Source organism: Oncorhynchus mykiss, chromosome 19 (assembly GCF_013265735.2).
Source record: "Oncorhynchus mykiss isolate Arlee chromosome 19, USDA_OmykA_1.1, whole genome shotgun sequence".
Taxonomy (NCBI): domain Eukaryota; kingdom Metazoa; phylum Chordata; class Actinopteri; order Salmoniformes; family Salmonidae; genus Oncorhynchus; species Oncorhynchus mykiss.
In genome coordinates, this window is record NC_048583.1 from 63,244,833 (window position 1) to 63,263,413 (window position 18,581).

At 45.2% G+C, this 18,581-nt stretch overlaps 1 protein-coding gene across 3 annotated transcripts in view; it reads left to right on the forward strand.

The window, feature by feature from the left end:
* Positions 1-3,789: 3,789 nt before the first annotated feature.
* LOC110498282 (legumain) overlaps positions 3,790-18,581 on the forward strand; it is a 38,751-nt gene continuing 23,959 nt past the window's right edge. The window contains exons 1-3 of one of the 3 annotated variants that reach the window (XM_036955353.1): positions 3,790-3,884; positions 14,390-14,559; positions 16,221-16,318. In XM_036955353.1, coding sequence (XP_036811248.1) covers positions 14,419-14,559; positions 16,221-16,318 — 239 coding nt within the window. In that variant the 5' untranslated portion in view covers positions 3,790-3,884; positions 14,390-14,418. Of the gene's footprint in view, positions 3,885-4,651; positions 4,705-14,389; positions 14,560-16,220; positions 16,319-18,581 lie in introns of those variants that run through there. The other 2 variants (XM_036955354.1, XM_036955355.1) reach the window with 2 other exon arrangements.

An 18,581-nucleotide genomic window follows, 5' to 3' on the forward strand; every position in this document is an offset into this window, starting at 1 on the left:
GATCTCATGTAGTCTGAACCTTACCAGAACGCTGAGCAGATCCGAATTCAGGTTTGGTCCTGTGAGTAGACAGTCATTGAGGGATGGACCGCCATCTTCATGGGATCTCATGTAGTCTGAACCTTACCAGAACGCTGAGCAGATCCGGATTCAGGTTCGGTCCTGTGAGTAGACAGTCATTGAGGGATGGACAGCCATCTTCATGGGATCTCATGTAGTCTGAACCTTACCAGAACGCTGAGCAGATCCGGATTCAGGTTAGGTCCTGTGAGTAGACAGTCATTGAGGGATGGACAGCCATCTTCATGGGATCTCATGTAGTCTGAACTTTATCAGAACGCTGAGCAGATCCGGATTCAGGTTCGGTCCTGTGAGTAGACAGTCGTTGAGGGATGGACAGCCATCTTCATGGGATCTCATGTAGTCTGAACTTTATCAGAACGCTGAGCAGATCCGGATTCAGGTTCGGTCCTGTGAGTAGACCGTCGTTGAGGGATGGACAGCCATCTTCATGGGATCTCATGTAGTCTGAACTTTATCAGAACGCTGAGCAGATCCGGATTCAGGTTCGGTCCTGTGAGTAGACCGTCGTTGAGGGATGGACAGCCATCTTCATGGGATCTCATGTAGTCTGAACTTTATCAGAACGCTGAGCAGATCCGGATTCAGGTTCGGTCCTGTGAGTAGACCGTCGTTGAGGGATGGACAGCCATCTTCATGGGACGAGGCATCAAACATTACTCTCAGTTTTGTCGTCACCTTATCTTCTCGGAGTACTGCATGGTGAGGTAAATAGTATTTTACTTTGTCTGCACTTGGTGCGTTGTCCTTGGGCACGTCCTCTGCCATATCCTGTTGCAAGTCGTCCTCTACCACTTCATTGGATCTGCTGTACAACGTCAACGTCTTTTTCTTCAGACCTTCAAACCGTTTCTTGGCGATTCTACAGTCGTCTTGGAGTTCTGGCATTTCTCGTTTCCATGGCAACTCCACGTGGTATCGTCCATCTTTTGAAGGTGGTTGTTTCCTCGAGGAACCTCCGCCTCTCGGTTTCCTCTGGGTTCTGTGTTTTCTCGCTTAGAATACCCAGAGACTCAAGCTCCCAGAATGCATGCAGTTGCTTGGAGACTAGTGTGTCTTCATCAAGTGGGATGAACATGCAGGTTGCCTCGGCGACACTTGACATGGACACGGGTCCCTGCACCGACCATCCAAAGGTGCTCTCTAAAGCAACTAGCGTCTCCGTCAGTCGCTCCACTCTGCCTGATACTATCTGCCAGTAGTAGTCTGCTCCTATCAGGACAGAGAGTTCAGGATCATTGTCATCTCCTGGAAAGTCTGCGAGCTGCAGTCCCCTTTTTACTGAGCTCATGCTGAATCCGTTCACCAGGAACCTTCATCACAGCTGTGCACACTTGTGGGGTTTCAATTGCCTCTGTCTCTATTCTCTGCTGTTTGTCCCAGACATTCTCCAAGATGACTTTCACTGTGTTGCGTTGGGATGTTGCTGGGGCAGAGGAGCCAAACGTGTGAAGAGTGAGTGCCTCTTGTCTGATTACTGGTAGCTTCAAGCCCTTCACAAGGTTTTCATGTATGAAGCTTCTCTGACTGCCTCCATCTAGTAAGCAACGAGCTATCTTCCTGCCCGATGGGCCTTCTACCCATGCCTTTGCCGTTTGTAGCAACACAGTGTTCTGTCCATCTGGTTTCATCTTCACTGAATGGGGAATAACTGAGGAAACAACAGCATCTACAGAAACAGTAGGGGGTTGCACCTCACTCCTCTTACTGGTACACACAGCAATGTGATGTCTGCTTCCACATGTTGCACATGACACATCTCTGACTTTACAGAATTGTGCAATGTGTTTCTGTCCTAAACATACAAAGCATCTTCCCATGTTCTTTAGTTTCTCTTTGCGTGTAGCAATATTGTAGTCAGGGCAGTTTTCTGATTTGTGGTCTGCACTGTCACAGAATAGACAGTTTTGTTCCTTCTGGCTGGTTGTATGCAGTGCTGCAGCAGAGGGCATGTTGGGTCTTTTTGTTTTCATTTCATTGGAGAAGCATGACTTGTTCCATGGTTTGCTCTCTTTCTGTTGGTTGTATGATCTTGTCATTTGTAGCGCTCTCTCCCTGCTCTGAACCTCTTTCTGTAAGAAACTGACGATCTCAGACACTTTCCATTCATCATCTACTCCCCTCTGACGACTATAGTCAAGAGCTATGTCCTCTGGAATCATCTGCAGGAAGATTGGGCAAAGTAGGCTTCCATAGGTTTCTGACACTACACCCAGTGATTCCAGGCTCCTAATCTGAATTACACATTCATTATATAGCTGCCTCTATGCATTTAGATCAGAGGATTTCTTCACAGGTGTGAGATTCAGCAGCTTTGACATATGAGCACTAATCACAATATCTTTCCTTCCAAATCTGCTCTTGAGTAGAACGATTGCATCATCATAGTTACGGTCTGTTAACATCCGTCCTGCTACTGCCTTTGCAGCTGGTCCAGTGAGATGTGTTTTCAGATAGGTAAACTTCTCTTTATTACACAGTGAATCATTGTTGTGAATAAGCAGTCTCATACTGGCTCCAAAACTCCTGCCACATACTGACATCTCCATTTCTCAATAATCAACTTTGATTGTCTCTGTGATCTGTTTGAGTTAGCATCACGTAGTGGATTGACGTCCTGTTTTTTCTTTATCACTCGTTGTGCACGACTCTTTAGCATGATAACGCGCTCTTTGTAATCCTCCGCAATCTCTGCCTCCAATCCGTCCAATGGCGTTAACTGTTCAATTCCACGATCAAGTTCAAACAAAAAAAAATACAAGTGTATTGGAAAGGGTTTCCGTACTGTATCATGACACTGCAGTAGTTTGTCTAGACCAGGGACATATGCAATCTTTTTTTATTTTTCAACTAGGCAAGTCAATTAAAGAACATTGTTATTTTCAATGACGGTCTAGGAACAGCGGGTTGATTGCCTGCTCAGGGGCAGAACGACAGATTTGTTTGTAGCTGTTTGAACTTGCAACCTTGCGGTTACTGGTCCAACGCTCTAATAACCACTAGGCTACCCTGCCGCGCCAAATGATGGAGAGCCAACGAGAACGGTATAAAACCAGGAACATTTCACCCTAGTTCCATAGTACACAGGGGCAGGTGCTGAATTGAGTGGGTTGGATGCTCTACTAAAACTAGTCACGAGGTATCTACGGTGTTCAGGATGTCGCTGTACAATTTCTGCTGAGCAGTCCAATAAAATCATTGTTTTTCATAGAAATGGGTCACAAGACGGTGCCGATTTGGGAGTTTATGGAGAGACGAGCGAAGTGCATCATATTTGTATAAATTGTGCACATCAGTGTTATTTGGGTGACTTACAGTATAACACATCGGTGACTAAAATAAACACCCCTTTGCAGTTATTCAAACATACATGTTAACATTACTGTTTTCTTTATGCATACATATAACACATCGTATAATAAGTGTCTTCCTCGTAAAATGAAATCAAAATCAACCTTTGTCCAAATTGTTATTACAGTATAACCTAATATAGGAAAGCTAGATTTAACACAAAATGTCCTGTTGTGTTTGTTTAAACAGTAAAGACAGTACTTTCAAAGACGCTTATTTTTATCAAAGAAAGAGAAAAATCAAATTTCTTTGAATCGCAGTGTTTACGGTCATTGTCCCCCCCCGCCCTTCCCCGCTCTTGGCGCAGTCTGATTGGCTGTCGGCCAAAACCCTCACGGTTTCCCCATCTCCAACGTGTATAAAAGTCCTGTCTCCTAGCATGTCCCAGCTACACACGTTTTTGGAGTCTTCCTGATAGCAACAAAGAGGTTTTTTTTTTTTTTAAAAAAAAGGTAATCAAACGTTTTTACATTTTCTATGGCACCTCTAAATATAGCTAACTTTAGAGAATTTACAGTGATATAATGTGCTACTTGTAGCTAGACCTGTGCTTTAAAAATGCTGAAGTAGGTAACAGCTAACTTAGCTAGCAATGTTTGTTGGCAGCCATAGGATCAACAACACGTATGATGCTTTTAGATGGTACTAGGTAGACGGCAAACCGGATGTCAGTGTTTTATTTAAACGTTTTATTATTAACATCAAATCAATACAGGAAGTACATGTGGGAACACACGTATATATAAATAACATACAAAGGACAATTGGGGTGTATAATATCCCATTACACAAGGACTTTAAGGGACATACAGACACTCATAAATCTAACAGCTTTTTTGTTAGTAGATTGTCTTAAAATACAGTTCAATTTATTTTTGTAAGGTAAGAAAATGTGGTGTTTCGTTTGTAAATTTACATTTGTGAATATGGAATTTGGCCAAAAGAATAATGAAATGAATTACATAAAATTGTTTCAGCTTATTTCTATCATAGGTAAAGAATCCAAGCAGTACATCCCTCCACAATAGTGTAAAATCTTCATGAATGTGCTCAATTATAAATCTACTGATGTCTTGCCACAGTTTTCTTACATTAATACAATGCCAAAAAAGATGCAACAAAAGATGGTCATTACAAAAGGAGCTTCTTCATATAGTGGTTGGCAGGACAATAACCAGTAGGTATATGCGTGTCAACATCCAAATGTTTTTCCAACAGATATTACGAATAAATCTGTTCCATTAAGGCATGACAACATCCTGCTGAAACAAGGTTCGTATCGCTCTGTTGTTCAATGGACCAAAAGAGAAACAAATCTTTCCTACTGATGAGTCAACAGGGTCAACAGAAGGTAGGTTCTGAGGGTCAGGTCTTTCCTACTGATGAGTCAACAGGGTCAACAGAAGGTAGGTTCTGAGGGTCAGGTCTTTCCTACTGATGAGTCAACAGGGTCAACAGAAGGTAGGTTCTGAGGGTCAGGTCTTTCCTACTGATGAGTCAACAGAAGGTAGGCTCTGAGGGTCAGGTCTTTCCTACTGATGAGTCAACAGGGTCAATAGAAGGTAGGCTCTGAGGGTCAGGTCTTTCCTACTGATGAGTCAACAGGGTCAACAGAAGGTAGGTTCTGAGGGTCAGGTCTTTCCTACTGATGAGTCAACAGGGTCAACAGAAGGTAGGCTCTGAGGGTCAGGTCTTTCCTACTGATGAGTCAACAGGGTCAACAGAAGGTAGGTTCTGAGGGTCAGGTCTTTCCTACTGATGAGTCAACAGGGTCAACAGAAGGTAGGTTCTGAGGGTCAGGTCTTTCCTACTGATGAGTCAACAGGGTCAACAGAAGGTAGGCTCTGAGGGTCAGGTCTTTCCTACTGATGAGTCAACAGGGTCAACAGAAGGTAGGTTCTGAGGGTCAGGTCTTTCCTACTGATGAGTCAACAGGGTCAACAGAAGGTAGGCTCTGAGGGTCAGGTCTTTCCTACTGATGAGTCAACAGGGTCAACAGAAGGTAGGTTCTGAGGGTCAGGTCTTTCCTACTGATGAGTCAACAGGGTCAACAGAAGGTAGGTTCTGAGGGTCAGGTCTTTCCTACTGATGAGTCAACAGGGTCAACAGAAGGTAGGCTCTGAGGGTCAGGTCTTTCCTACTGATGAGTCAACAGGGTCAACAGAAGGTAGGTTCTGAGGGTCAGGTCTTTCCTACTGATGAGTCAACAGGGTCAACAGAAGGTAGGCTCTGAGGGTCAGGTCTTGACACGTTCCTGAATAGCATAGCAACACCTGAGGGAATGGCATCTGAAAACAATTACAACATCTTTAGGTGTTACAGGGACCTTGTAAAATGATAAGAATTCTTTATAACTGAGTAAAAGACCCTCTGCATTTACCAGTTGGCTCACCAATAGGATATTATTTCAGAACCAATATTCTAAAAACAGAGAGGTATTGTTATACAATATATCCCGACTATTCCATATATAATATCTGTGTGGAGGAAATTATGTTTATAAATGAAGGACCATGACAAGAGAACCTGCCGATGAAAAGCAGAAAGTTTCACTGGAACTTTGTCAATGTTATAATTGCAAAACAACATGAAGTTAAGGCCACCAAAAGTAGAGAAGACATGATGAGGAATAAAATTCCACATAGAAGTGCGTCTTATTCTTAGGAATTGTTTTATCCAATTGATCTTAAAAGTATTATTGAAAAGTAGTAAAGTCCAGAGAACTCAGCCCACCATAATCATAAGTGTTCATTACAACAGTTCTCCTAATGTAATGGGTACGGTTTCTCCACAGAAAGTTGAAAAGCATCTGGTCTATCTCCTTGCTTATTTTACCATCAAGATATAAAGACAGAGCACCATATGTTAGTTTAGAGATACTTAATAACCGAGGACGAAGGTCTCTTCCTTTGAAAAATACGTCCCTCTGTAGCCATTGATTTAGCTTCTTCTGGTTTTTTTTTTTTTTAATAAGAGGGTTAAAATGTAGTAAGCCTCTAGACTCCTGATCCTTTGTAATGGTTATGCCTAAATATGTAAGTTCTTATTTTACTGGAATACCATAATATGAAGGTGTCACACAATATTTGACAGCTATGAGTTCACATTTATTAATGTTAAGATACAGACCAGACGCTTTGGAAAAGGATTGTGTCACATCGATCGATATGGGAATTTGGATATCGTCTTTCAGAAAAAAAAGTATAGTATCGTCAGCCAGACTGTCTGGCACCTGTTTTGTTACTCTAAGTGAACAGAAAGTTGGCCGGAAACCTCTCTCTCCATATATCAGTAATATTAAACCCACATTCTGATTGGTTGGCCTACCTGGTGGCCATCTATCAGTTTAATTATCTATAGTGATGTTAAAGTCCCCTCCTATCAATAATAACGAATTGGGAAATTTAGATAACCAATGAAGTATATGTTTCCCTATAGATTCAAGCAACTTATCATTCTCATGTTTGGTGTTGTACCCGTAGAGGTTTACAGTAATGAGCGTAGGGTCATTGTAACGGATCACAAGAAAAATAAAGTGACCAAAGGGCTCACAGAGTGTAGAATATTACCACCAATATTACCACCAAAGGGATCACAGAGTAGAATATTACCACCAAAGGGGTCACAGAGTGTAGAATATTACCACCAAAGGGATCACAGAGTAGAATATTACCACCAAAGGGGTCACAGAGTGTAGAATATTACCACCAAAGGGGTCACAGTGTAGAATATTACCACCAAAGGGGTCACAGAGTGTAGAATATTACCACCAATATTACCACCAAAGGGGTCACAGAGTGTAGAATATTACCACCAATATTACCACCAAAGGGGTCACAGTGTAGAATATTACCACCAAAGGGGTCACAGTGTAGAATATTACCACCAAAGGGCTCACAGAGTGTAGAATATTACCACCAAAGGGGTCACAGAGTGTAGAATATTACCACCAATATTACCACCAAAGGGGTCACAGAGTGTAGAATATTACCACCAATATTACCACCAAAGGGGTCACAGTGTAGAATATTACCACCAAAGGGGTCACAGTGTAGAATATTACCACCAAAGGGGTCACAGTGTAGAATATTACCACCAAAGGGGTCACAGTGTAGAATATTACCACCAAAGGGGTCACAGTGTAGAATATTACCACCAAAGGGGTCACAGTGTAGAATATTACCACCAAAGGGGTCACAGAGTGTAGAATATTACCACCAATATTACCACCAAAGGGGTCACAGAGTGTAGAATATTACCACCAAAGGGGTCACAGAGTGTAGAATATTACCACCAAAGGGGTCACAGAGTGTAGAATATTACCACCAATATTACCACCAAAGGGGTCAGTGTAGAATATTACCACCAATATTACCACCAAAGGGGTCACAGTGTAGAATATTACCACCAAAGGGGTCACAAAGGGGTCACAGTGTAGAATATTACCACCAAAGGGGTCACAGAGTGTAGAATATTACCACCAATATTACCACCAAAGGGGTCACAGAGTGTAGAATATTACCACCAATATTACCACCAAAGGGGTCACAGTGTAGAATATTACCACCAAAGGGGTCACAGTGTAGAATATTACCACCAAAGGGGTCACAGAGTAGAATATTACCACCAATATTACCACCAAAGGGGTCACAGTGTAGAATATTACCACCAAAGGGGTCACAGAGTGTAGAATATTACCACCAAAGGGTCACAGAGTGTAGAATATTACCACCAAAGGGGTCACAGTGTAGAATATTACCACCAAAGGGGTCACAAAGGGGTCACAGAGTGTAGAATATTACCACCAATATTACCACCAAAGGGGTCACATAGTGTAGAATATTACCACCAATATTACCACCAAAGGGGTCACAGTGTAGAATATTACCACCAAAGGGGTCACAGTGTAGAATATTACCACCAAAGGGGTCACAGAGTGTAGAATATTACCACCAATATTACCACCAAAGGGGTCACAAAGGGGTCACATAGTGTAGAATATTACCACCAAAGGGGTCACATAGTGTAGAATATTACCACCAATATTACCACCAAAGGGGTCACAGTGTAGAATATTACCACCAAAGGGGTCACAGTGTAGAATATTACCACCAAAGGGGTCACATAGTGTAGAATATTACCACCAAAGGGGTCACAGTGTAGAATATTACCACCAAAGGGGTCACAGTGTAGAATATTACCACCAAAGGGGTCACAGAGTGTAGAATATTACCACCAAAGGGTCAGAGTGTAGAATATTACCACCAATATTACCACCAAAGGGGTCACAAAGGGGTCACATAGTGTAGAATATTACCACCAAAGGGGTCACATAGTGTAGAATATTACCACCAATATTACCACCAAAGGGGTCACAGTGTAGAATATTACCACCAAAGGGTCACAGAGTGTAGAATATTACCACCAAAGGGGTCACAGTGTAGAATATTACCACCAAAGGGGTCACATAGTGTAGAATATTACCACCAAAGGGGTCACAAAGGGGTCACAGAGTGTAGAATATTACCACCAGAGGGGTCACAGTGTAGAATATTACCACCAAAGGGGTCACAGTGTAGAATATTACCACCAAAGGTATTTTCTATTGTAGCAACACCAGCGGAGCGTTCAGATCCATGGGAAAGACAAATATCGCTGCCCCACTGTGACCTCCAGAAGTTGGCATCAGCCAAAATTGAGCGAGACTCTTGGGAAAAAGCAAAAATCTGTTCGAAATTGTTTAGCAAATAAAAATAAAATAAGACATTGTTTCGTAACCCCCCTAGCATTAAGAGTAAAAGTTTAAACCGTAGCAGCAGTGGAACGTAAGCTGCACTTTTAATTCAACTTAAAGCGAAAATAGTTTGTCAGTGTTTTCAATGGTACATTTTATTTAACTAGGCAAGTCAGTTAAGAACAAATTCTCATTTTTCAATGACTGCCTAGGAACAGTGGGTTAACTGCCTGTTCAGGGGGCAGAACGACCTTGTCAGCTCAGGGGTTTGAACTTGCAACCTTCCGGTTACTAGTCCAACACTCTAACCACTAGGCTACCCTGCCGCCCCTCCACTCTAACCACTAGGCTACCCTGCCGCCCCTCCACTCTAACCACTAGGCTACCCTGCCGCCCCTCCACTCTAACCACTAGGCTACCCTGCCGCCCCTCCACTCTAACCACTAGGCTACCCTGCCGCCCCTCCACTCTAACCACTAGGCTACCCTGCCGCCCCTACACTCTAATCACTAGACTACCCTGCCGCCCCTACACTCTAACCACTAGGCTACCCTGCCGCCTCTACACTCTAACCACTAGGCTACCCTGCCACCCCTACACTCTAACCACTAGGCTACCCTGCCGCCTCTACACTCTAACCACTAGGCTACCCTGCCACCTCTACACTCTAACCACTAGGCTACACTCTAACCACTAGGCTACCCTGCCGCCTCTACACTCTAACCACTAGGCTACCCTGCCACCTCTACACTCTAACCACTAGGCTACCCTGCCGCCCCTACACTCTAACCACTAGGCTACCCTGCCGCCCCTACACTCTAACCACTAGACTACCCTGCCACCCCGACACTCTAACCACTAGGCTACCCTGCCGCCTCTACATTCTAACCACTAGGCTACCCTGCCAGCCTCTACACTCTAACCACTAGGCTACCCTGCCGCCTCTACACTCTAACCACTAGGCTACCCTGCCTCTAACCACTAGGCTACCCTGCCGCCTCTACACTCTAACCACTAGGCTACCCTGCCGCCTCTACACTCTAACCACTAGACTACCCTGCCGCCCCTACACTCTAACCACTAGGCTACCCTGCCGCCCCTACACTCTAACCACTAGGCTACCCTGCCTCCTCTACACTCTAACCACTAGGCTACCCTGCCGCCTCTACACTCTAACCACTAGGCTACCCTGCCACCCCTACACTCTAACCACTAGGCTACCCTGCCGCCTCTACACTCTAACCACTAGGCTAACCTGCCGCCTCTACACTCTAACCACTAGGCTACCCTGCCGCCCCTACACTCTAACCACTAGGCTACCCTGCCGCCTCTACACTCTAACCACTAGGCTACCCTGCCGCCTCTACACTCTAACCACTAGGCTACCCTGCCGCCTCTACACTCTAACCACTAGGCTACCCTGCCGCCTCTACACTCTAACCACTAGGCTACCCTGCCGCCTCTACACTCTAACCACTAGGCTACCCTGCCTCTAACCACTAGGCTACCCTGCCGCCTCTACACTCTAACCACTAGGCTACCCTGCCGCCTCTACACTCTAACCACTAGACTACCCTGCCGCCCCTACACTCTAACCACTAGGCTACCCTGCCGCCCCTACACTCTAACCACTAGGCTACCCTGCCGCCTCTACACTCTAACCACTAGACTACCCTGCCGCCCCTACACTCTAACCACTAGGCTACCCTGCCGCCCCTACACTCTAACCACTAGGCTACCCTGCCTCCTCTACACTCTAACCACTAGGCTACCCTGCCGCCTCTACACTCTAACCACTAGGCTACCCTGCCACCCCTACACTCTAACCACTAGGCTACCCTGCCGCCTCTACACTCTAACCACTAGGCTAACCTGCCGCCTCTACACTCTAACCACTAGGCTACCCTGCCGCCCCTACACTCTAACCACTAGGCTACCCTGCCGCCTCTACACTCTAACCACTAGGCTACCCTGCCGCCTCTACACTCTAACCACTAGGCTACCCTGCCGCCCCTACACTCTAACCACTAGGCTACCCTGCCGCCCCTACACTCTAACCACTAGGCTACCCTGCCTCCTCTACACTCTAACCACTAGGCTACCCTGCCGCCTCTACACTCTAACCACTAGGCTACCCTGCCACCCCTACACTCTAACCACTAGGCTACCCTGCCGCCTCTACACTCTAACCACTAGGCTAACCTGCCGCCTCTACACTCTAACCACTAGGCTACCCTGCCGCCCCTACACTCTAACCACTAGGCTACCCTGCCGCCTCTACACTCTAACCACTAGGCTACCCTGCCGCCTCTACACTCTAACCACTAGGCTACCCTGCCTCCTCTACACTCTAACCACTAGGCTACCCTACCTCCTCTACACTCTAACCACTAGGCTACCCTGCCGCCTCTACACTCTAACCACTAGGCTACCCTGCCGCCTCTACACTCTAACCACTAGGCTACCCTGCCGCCTCTACACTCTAACCACTAGGCTACCCTGCCGCCTCTACACTCTAACCACTAGGCTACCCTGCCGCCTCTACACTCTAACCACTAGGCTACCCTGCCGCCTCTACACTCTAACCACTAGGCTACCCTGCCTCCTCTACACTCTAACCACTAGGCTACCCTGCCGCCCCTACACTCTAACCACTAGGCTACCCTGCCGCCTCTACACTCTAACCACTAGGCTACCCTGCCGCCTCTACACTCTAACCACTAGGCTACCCTGCCGCCCCTACACTCTAACCACTAGTCTACCCTGCCGCCCCTACACTCTAACCACTAGGCTACCCTGCCGCCTCTACACTCTAACCACTAGGCTACCCTGCCGCCTCTACACTCTAACCACTAGTCTACCCTGCCGCCTCTACACTCTAACCACTAGGCTACCCTGCCGCCTCTACACTCTAACCACTAGGCTACCCTGCCGCCTCTACACTCTAACCACTAGGCTACCCTGCCGCCCCTACACTCTAACCACTAGGCTACCCTGCCGCCTCTACACTCTAACCACTAGGCTACCCTGCCGCCTCTACACTCTAACCACTAGGCTACCCTGCCGCCTCTACACTCTAACCACTAGGCTACCCTGCCGCCTCTACACTCTAACCACTAGGCTACCCTACCTCCTCTACACTCTAACCACTAGGCTACCCTGCCTCCTCTACACTCTAACCACTAGGCTACCCTGCCGCCTCTACACTCTAACCACTAGGCTACCCTGCCGTCTCTACACTCTAACCACTAGGCTACCCTGCCGTCTCTACACTCTAACCACTAGGCTACCCTGCCGCCTCTACACTCTAACCACTAGGCTACCCTGCCGCCTCTACACTCTAACCACTAGGCTACCCTGCCGCCTCTACACTCTAACCACTAGGCTACCCTACCTCCTCTACACTCTAACCACTAGGCTACCCTGCCTCCTCTACACTCTAACCACTAGGCTACCCTGCCGCCTCTACACTCTAACCACTAGGCCACCCTGCCGCCTCTACACTCTAACCACTAGGCTACCCTGCCGCCTCTACACTCTAACCACTAGGCTACCCTGCCTCCTCTACACTCTAACCACTAGGCTACCCTGCCGCCTCTACACTCTAACCACTAGGCTACCCTGCCTCCTCTACATTCTAACCACTATATTGCAACTTGTAGCGTTATTTTACACCGGATGTTGATTTGCGCTGTTTGTTTACTGAAATCACCACAACAACAACTGGCTTGCTTTTTATTTTATTTAACCTTTGACTAGGCAGTTCCATGCAATAAGGGCTCTATATTTGTTCTGGATTTGGGGACGATGAAAAGACCCCTGGTGGCATGTCTTGAGTAAAAGTAAAGATACCTTTTTTAATAGAAAATGAGTCACCCAGTAAAATCCTACTTGAGTATTTGGTTTTAAATATACTTTAGTTTCAAAAGTAAATGTAATTGAATATTAAAAATAAAAAAAATAATATAAATATAATAATAATAATAATAATAATAATATAAGAATATAAAATATTCTTAAGTAGTATAAAGCAAACCAGACAGCACCATTCTTTATTTAGGCTACCCTGCCTAGTGGTTATTTAGCCTCAGACATCATTTACAGATAGCCAGGGGGACACTCCCAACACTCGGACATCATTTACAGATAGCCAGGGGGACACTCCCAACACTCAGAGATCATTTACAGATAGCCAGGGGGACACTCCCAACACTCAGAGATCATTTACAGATAGCCAGGGGGACACTCCCAACACTCGGACATCATTTACAGATAGCCAGGGGGACACTCCCAACACTCGGACATCATTTACAGATAGCCAGGGAACACTCCAACACAGACATCATTTACAGATAGCCAGGGGACACTCCCAACACTCAGACATCATTTACAGATAGCCAGGGGAACACTCAGACATCATTTACAGATAGCCAGGGAACACTCCAACACTCAGACATCATTTACAGATAGCCAGGGGACACTCCCAACACTCAGACATCATTTACAGATATCCAGAGGCACACTCCAACACTCAGACATCATTTACAGATATCCAGAGGCACACTCCAACACTCAGGCATCATTTACAAACAATGCGTTTGTGTTTAGTCTGCCAGATCAGATGCAGTAGAGATGACCAGGGATTTTCACATTAAGTGCGTAAATTAGACAATTTTTCTGTCCTGCTAAGCATTCAAAATGTAACGAGTACTTTTACGTGTCTGGGGGGTAATGTATGGTGTAAAATGTGCATTATTGTCTTTAGGAATGTTTTAGTGGAGAAAGTCAAAGTTGTCAGAAATATAAATAATCCCCCAAAAACTACTTAAGTAGTACTTCAAAGTATTTTTTACCTTAAGTTCTTGACACTACTGCTCTGTAGCTAACTAGTATTTTACAAAATAATGTGAGTATCATCGTTCACTGTGTAAGGACAGTGGAGACTAAAACTAAACATTTAGTTAGTAACCTGTGTAACACATGGAGCTGTGAAACCAACTCCCCGGCCTTGTGTCCACGTTTTGCGCTGGTCAGTTGCTAGTTTTTTTTGAGTGGCTGCGACCGGTAGGAAGACACTTAAGTGTTTTTTTTTTTTTGAAGCAGAGGTGAGGATTTTGAGCAATGTGTAGGTGCCCGAAATCAGGGGAAACTGGAAGACGCTAAGCACCGTAACATCCGGTCCATATGCAGTGAATGTGATCAATGTCATTTATCCTTTTCCAGAAACACAAGACGGACACCGGGAGAGGATCATGTTGACGTTGACGCTAGCCCTTCTGGGCCTCAGTATAGGACTGGTGGCTAATGCTTTCCCCACACAGCAGTCTGGAAACGGGAAGAACTGGGTGGTGATTGTCGCTGGCTCCAATGGCTGGCACAACTACAGACACCAGGCAAGCGTACAATCTGTTACCACATTTCCACCATCGGTAGACTGAGTATTTACTATTTGAGACTATGAATACAGACCTGCCATTGACCTCTGTTATGTAACTACAGGATTGTCTCTAGCGTTGCTGGAAAGAAAAAAATACATAATATACTCAATAACCCAGTAGGGGACTGAGCACGCACCCCTGAGGGGCTCCAGTGTTGGGGATCAGTGTGGCGGAAATGTTGCTACCTACCCTCAACACCTGGGGGGGGCCCGTCAGGAAGTCCAGGATCCAGTTGCAGAGGGAGGTGTTTAGTCCCAGGGTCTTTAGCTTATTGATGAGCTTTTATGGCACTATGGTGTTGAACGCTGAGCTGTAGTCAATGAACAGCATTCTGACATAAGAGTTCCTTTTGTCCAGGTGGGAAAGGGCAGTGTGGAGTGCAGTAGAGATTACATCATCTGTGGATCTGTTTGGGCGGTATGCAAATTGGAGTGGGTCTAGGGTTTCTGGGATAATGGTGCTGATGTGAGCCATGACTAGCCTTTCAAAGCACTCCACGGCAATGGATGCGAGTGCTACGGGTCTGTAGTCATTTAGGCAGGTTACCTTACTGTTCTTGGGCACAGGGACTATGGTGGCCTGCTTGAAACATGTTGGTATTACAGACTCAATCAGGGACATGTTGAAAATGTCAGTAAAGACACCTGCCAGTTGGTCAGCACATGCCCGGAGCACACGTCCTGGTAATCCGTCTGGCCCTGCGGTGTTGTAACTTTAATGGGTTACAGAGTTGATGTTTACAGTTAATTCATTGAGCTGTATCTACAGATATTTTCTTTACAGTTATTTACATATGTAATTGTATTTGAGAGAACTACATAAATATTTGTGTTTGTATTAGTTAGCATTGGATTACTCTTTTGACTGCAAGTTCCAGAATGCCTTGCGACAGGAAGTAGAGAGAGAACGCGGCAGTTATGTACAAGTGATTATTCTGACTTTCGCTAGCAACTTTCTTTTATTGTTTTGTAGAATCTAAAGTTGTTAAATGTAACGTGAACAAGTAGTATTACTTAAAGAAGCTTTCATTTCAAACCCGACGTCCCGAGTCATTACTTTGAAGATAGTTATTCTATATGCGGCCTTGTGAATGTTGACCTGTTTAAAGGTCTTACTCATGTCGGCTACGGAGGGCATTATCACACAGTCGTCTGGAACAGCTGATGCTCTCATGCATGCCTCAGTGTTGCTTGTCTCGGCACGAGCATAGAAGGGATTTAGCTTGTCTGGAAGGCTCGTGTCACTGGGCAGCTCTTGGCTGTGCTTCCATTTGTAGTCTGTAATGGTTTTCAAGCCCTGCCACATCCGACGAGCATCAGAGCTGGTGTAGTATGATTCAATCTTAGTCCTGTATTGGTACTTTGCCTGTTTGATGGTTCGTTGGAGGGCAGAGCAGGATTTCTCATAAGCTTCCGGGTTAGAGTCCCGCACCTTGAAAGCAGCAGCTCTACCCTTTAGCTCAGTGTGAATGTTGCCTGTAATCCATGGCTTTTGGTTGGGGTATGTACGTACAGTCACTGTGGGGACGACGTCCTCGATGCACTTATTGATTTTCATTCATCAGAATGTGATGGAGTTCATTTGTTGACTTACAGTACCTTATTTTTTCTTCCTAGGCCGGTGCTTGCCATGCGTACCAGATCGTCCACAAGAATGGCATCCCTGACAAGCAGATTGTTGTGATGATGTATGATGATCTGGCAACCAATAAGACGTGAGGATTCACTTCCTTGACATTTCTGTTCTCCATCTGAACGGTGTCCTAGGGTTGGACGACATCAACAATAATTTAATCAACTATCTTCTAAGCCTATATACAGTGGGGCAAACAAGTATTTAGTCAGCCACCACTTGTGCAAGTTCTCCCACTTAAAAAGATGAGAGAGGCCTGTAATTTTCATCATAGGTACACTTCAACTATGACAGACAAAATGAGAAAAAAAATCCAGAAAATCACATTGTAGGATTTTTTAATACATTTATTTGCAAAGTATGGTGGTAAAAAAGTATTTGGTCACCTACAAACAAGCAAGATGTCTGGCTCAATAATTTAATCAACTATCTAAGCCTATATATAACGATATAAAGGATGACTGTCATCACATTAATTTAGGGCTAGGCGGTATACGGTATTTTACTATATACCGGCACTGATGCATTGACTGGTTTGGGCTTTTACCATCTATAATGGTATTTTAATGTTTGGTTTGTTAAATGTGCCGTGTGTAACGTCCATTAAAAAAAAAATAGTTTACACACACTTGCCATGACGCTTACCACAGATCTAGGCCCACCCCCTGTCACTCAAGGAGCGCATCTGTTTGGCCACAAGACACTTGTGTTCAGTTCAGCAAGTTTTTTGCCAAAATTGTCTTAGCTGCTAATTTAACCGTATTCAAAGTGCTATACTATTATTTATATTCTAAATATAGAATTAATATGATAGTTTCCTGATTCCAACAGTTCACCCAAGTGATTTGATCTAAATCACAAGTCAAATCAAATCGCAAATGCAACATTTGGTTAAAAATAAGGCCTAGAGTTTTTTGCCAATATCGTGCAGCCCTACATGGCAGTGTGGAAATTCTCTAGTGCAGGAAATGCAGAAAATTATTTTTGGTTGAATTTGAATTGAACAGTATAAAACAATCAGAATGGAGAAAGACCCATTGACATCACTTATAATGTGTGTGTTGCCCAGGGTCTCACTACTCCCATTTAGAAATGTTATTGTTAGACAACATAAAATACAGTCAAATGTGAAAAATATTGTGATGTTATCTTTACCATATCGCCCAGCCCTACATATAAACTCTGTATTTCAAAGACAATTGGTTAGAAATCCAAGTAACTTCACAGATCTTCATTGTAAAGGGTTTTAACACTGTTTCCCATGCTTGTTCAATGAACCATAAACAATGAATGAACATGTTGTTAATACACTAACAGCTTACAGAAGGTAGGCAATTAAGGTCCCAGTTATGAAAACTTAGGACACTAAAGAGGCCTTTCTACTGACTCTGAAAAACACCAAAAGAAAGATGCCCAGGGTCCCTGCTCATCTGCGTGAACGTGCCTTAGGGATGCTGCAAGGAGGCATGAGGACTGCAGATGTGGCCTGGGCAATAAATTGTAATGTCCATACTGTGAGACGCCTAAGACAGCGCTACAGGGAGACAGGACGGACAGCTGATCTTCCTTGCAGTGGCAGACCACGTGTAACAACACCTGCACAGGATCGGTCATCCGGACATCACACCTGTGGGACCGGTACAGGATGGCAACAATAACTGCCCGAGTAACACCAGGAACGCACAATCCCTCCATCAGTGTTCAGACTGTCCGCAATAGGCTGAGAGAGGCTGGACTGAGGGCTTGTAGGCCTGTTGTAAGGCAGGTCCTCACCAGACATCACCGCAACAACGTTGGCTATGGGTACAAACCCACCATCGCTGGACCAGACAGGACTGGCAAAATGTGCTCTTCACTGACGAGTCACAGTTTTGTCTCACCAGGGGTGATGGTCGGATTCATGTTTATCGTCGAAGGAATGAGCGTTACACCGAGGCCTGTACTCTGGAGTGGGATCGATTTGGAGTTGGAGGGTCCGTCATGGTCTGGGGCGGTGTGTCACAGCATCATCGGACTGAGCTTGTTGTCATTGCAGGCAATCTCAACGCTGTGCGTTACAGGGAAGACATCCTTCTCCCTCATGTGGTACCCTTCCTGCAGGCTCATTATGACATGACCCTCCAGCATGACAATGCCACCAGCCATACTTCTCGTTCTGTGCATGATTTCCTGCAAGACAGGAATGTCAGTGTTCTGCCATGGCCACGAAGAGCCCAGATCTCAATCCCATTGAGCACATCTGGGACCTGTTGGATCAGAGGGTGAGGGCTAGGGCCATTCCCCCCTGAAATGTCTTGGAACTTGCAGGTGCCTTGGTGGAAGAGTGAGGTAACATCTCACAGCAA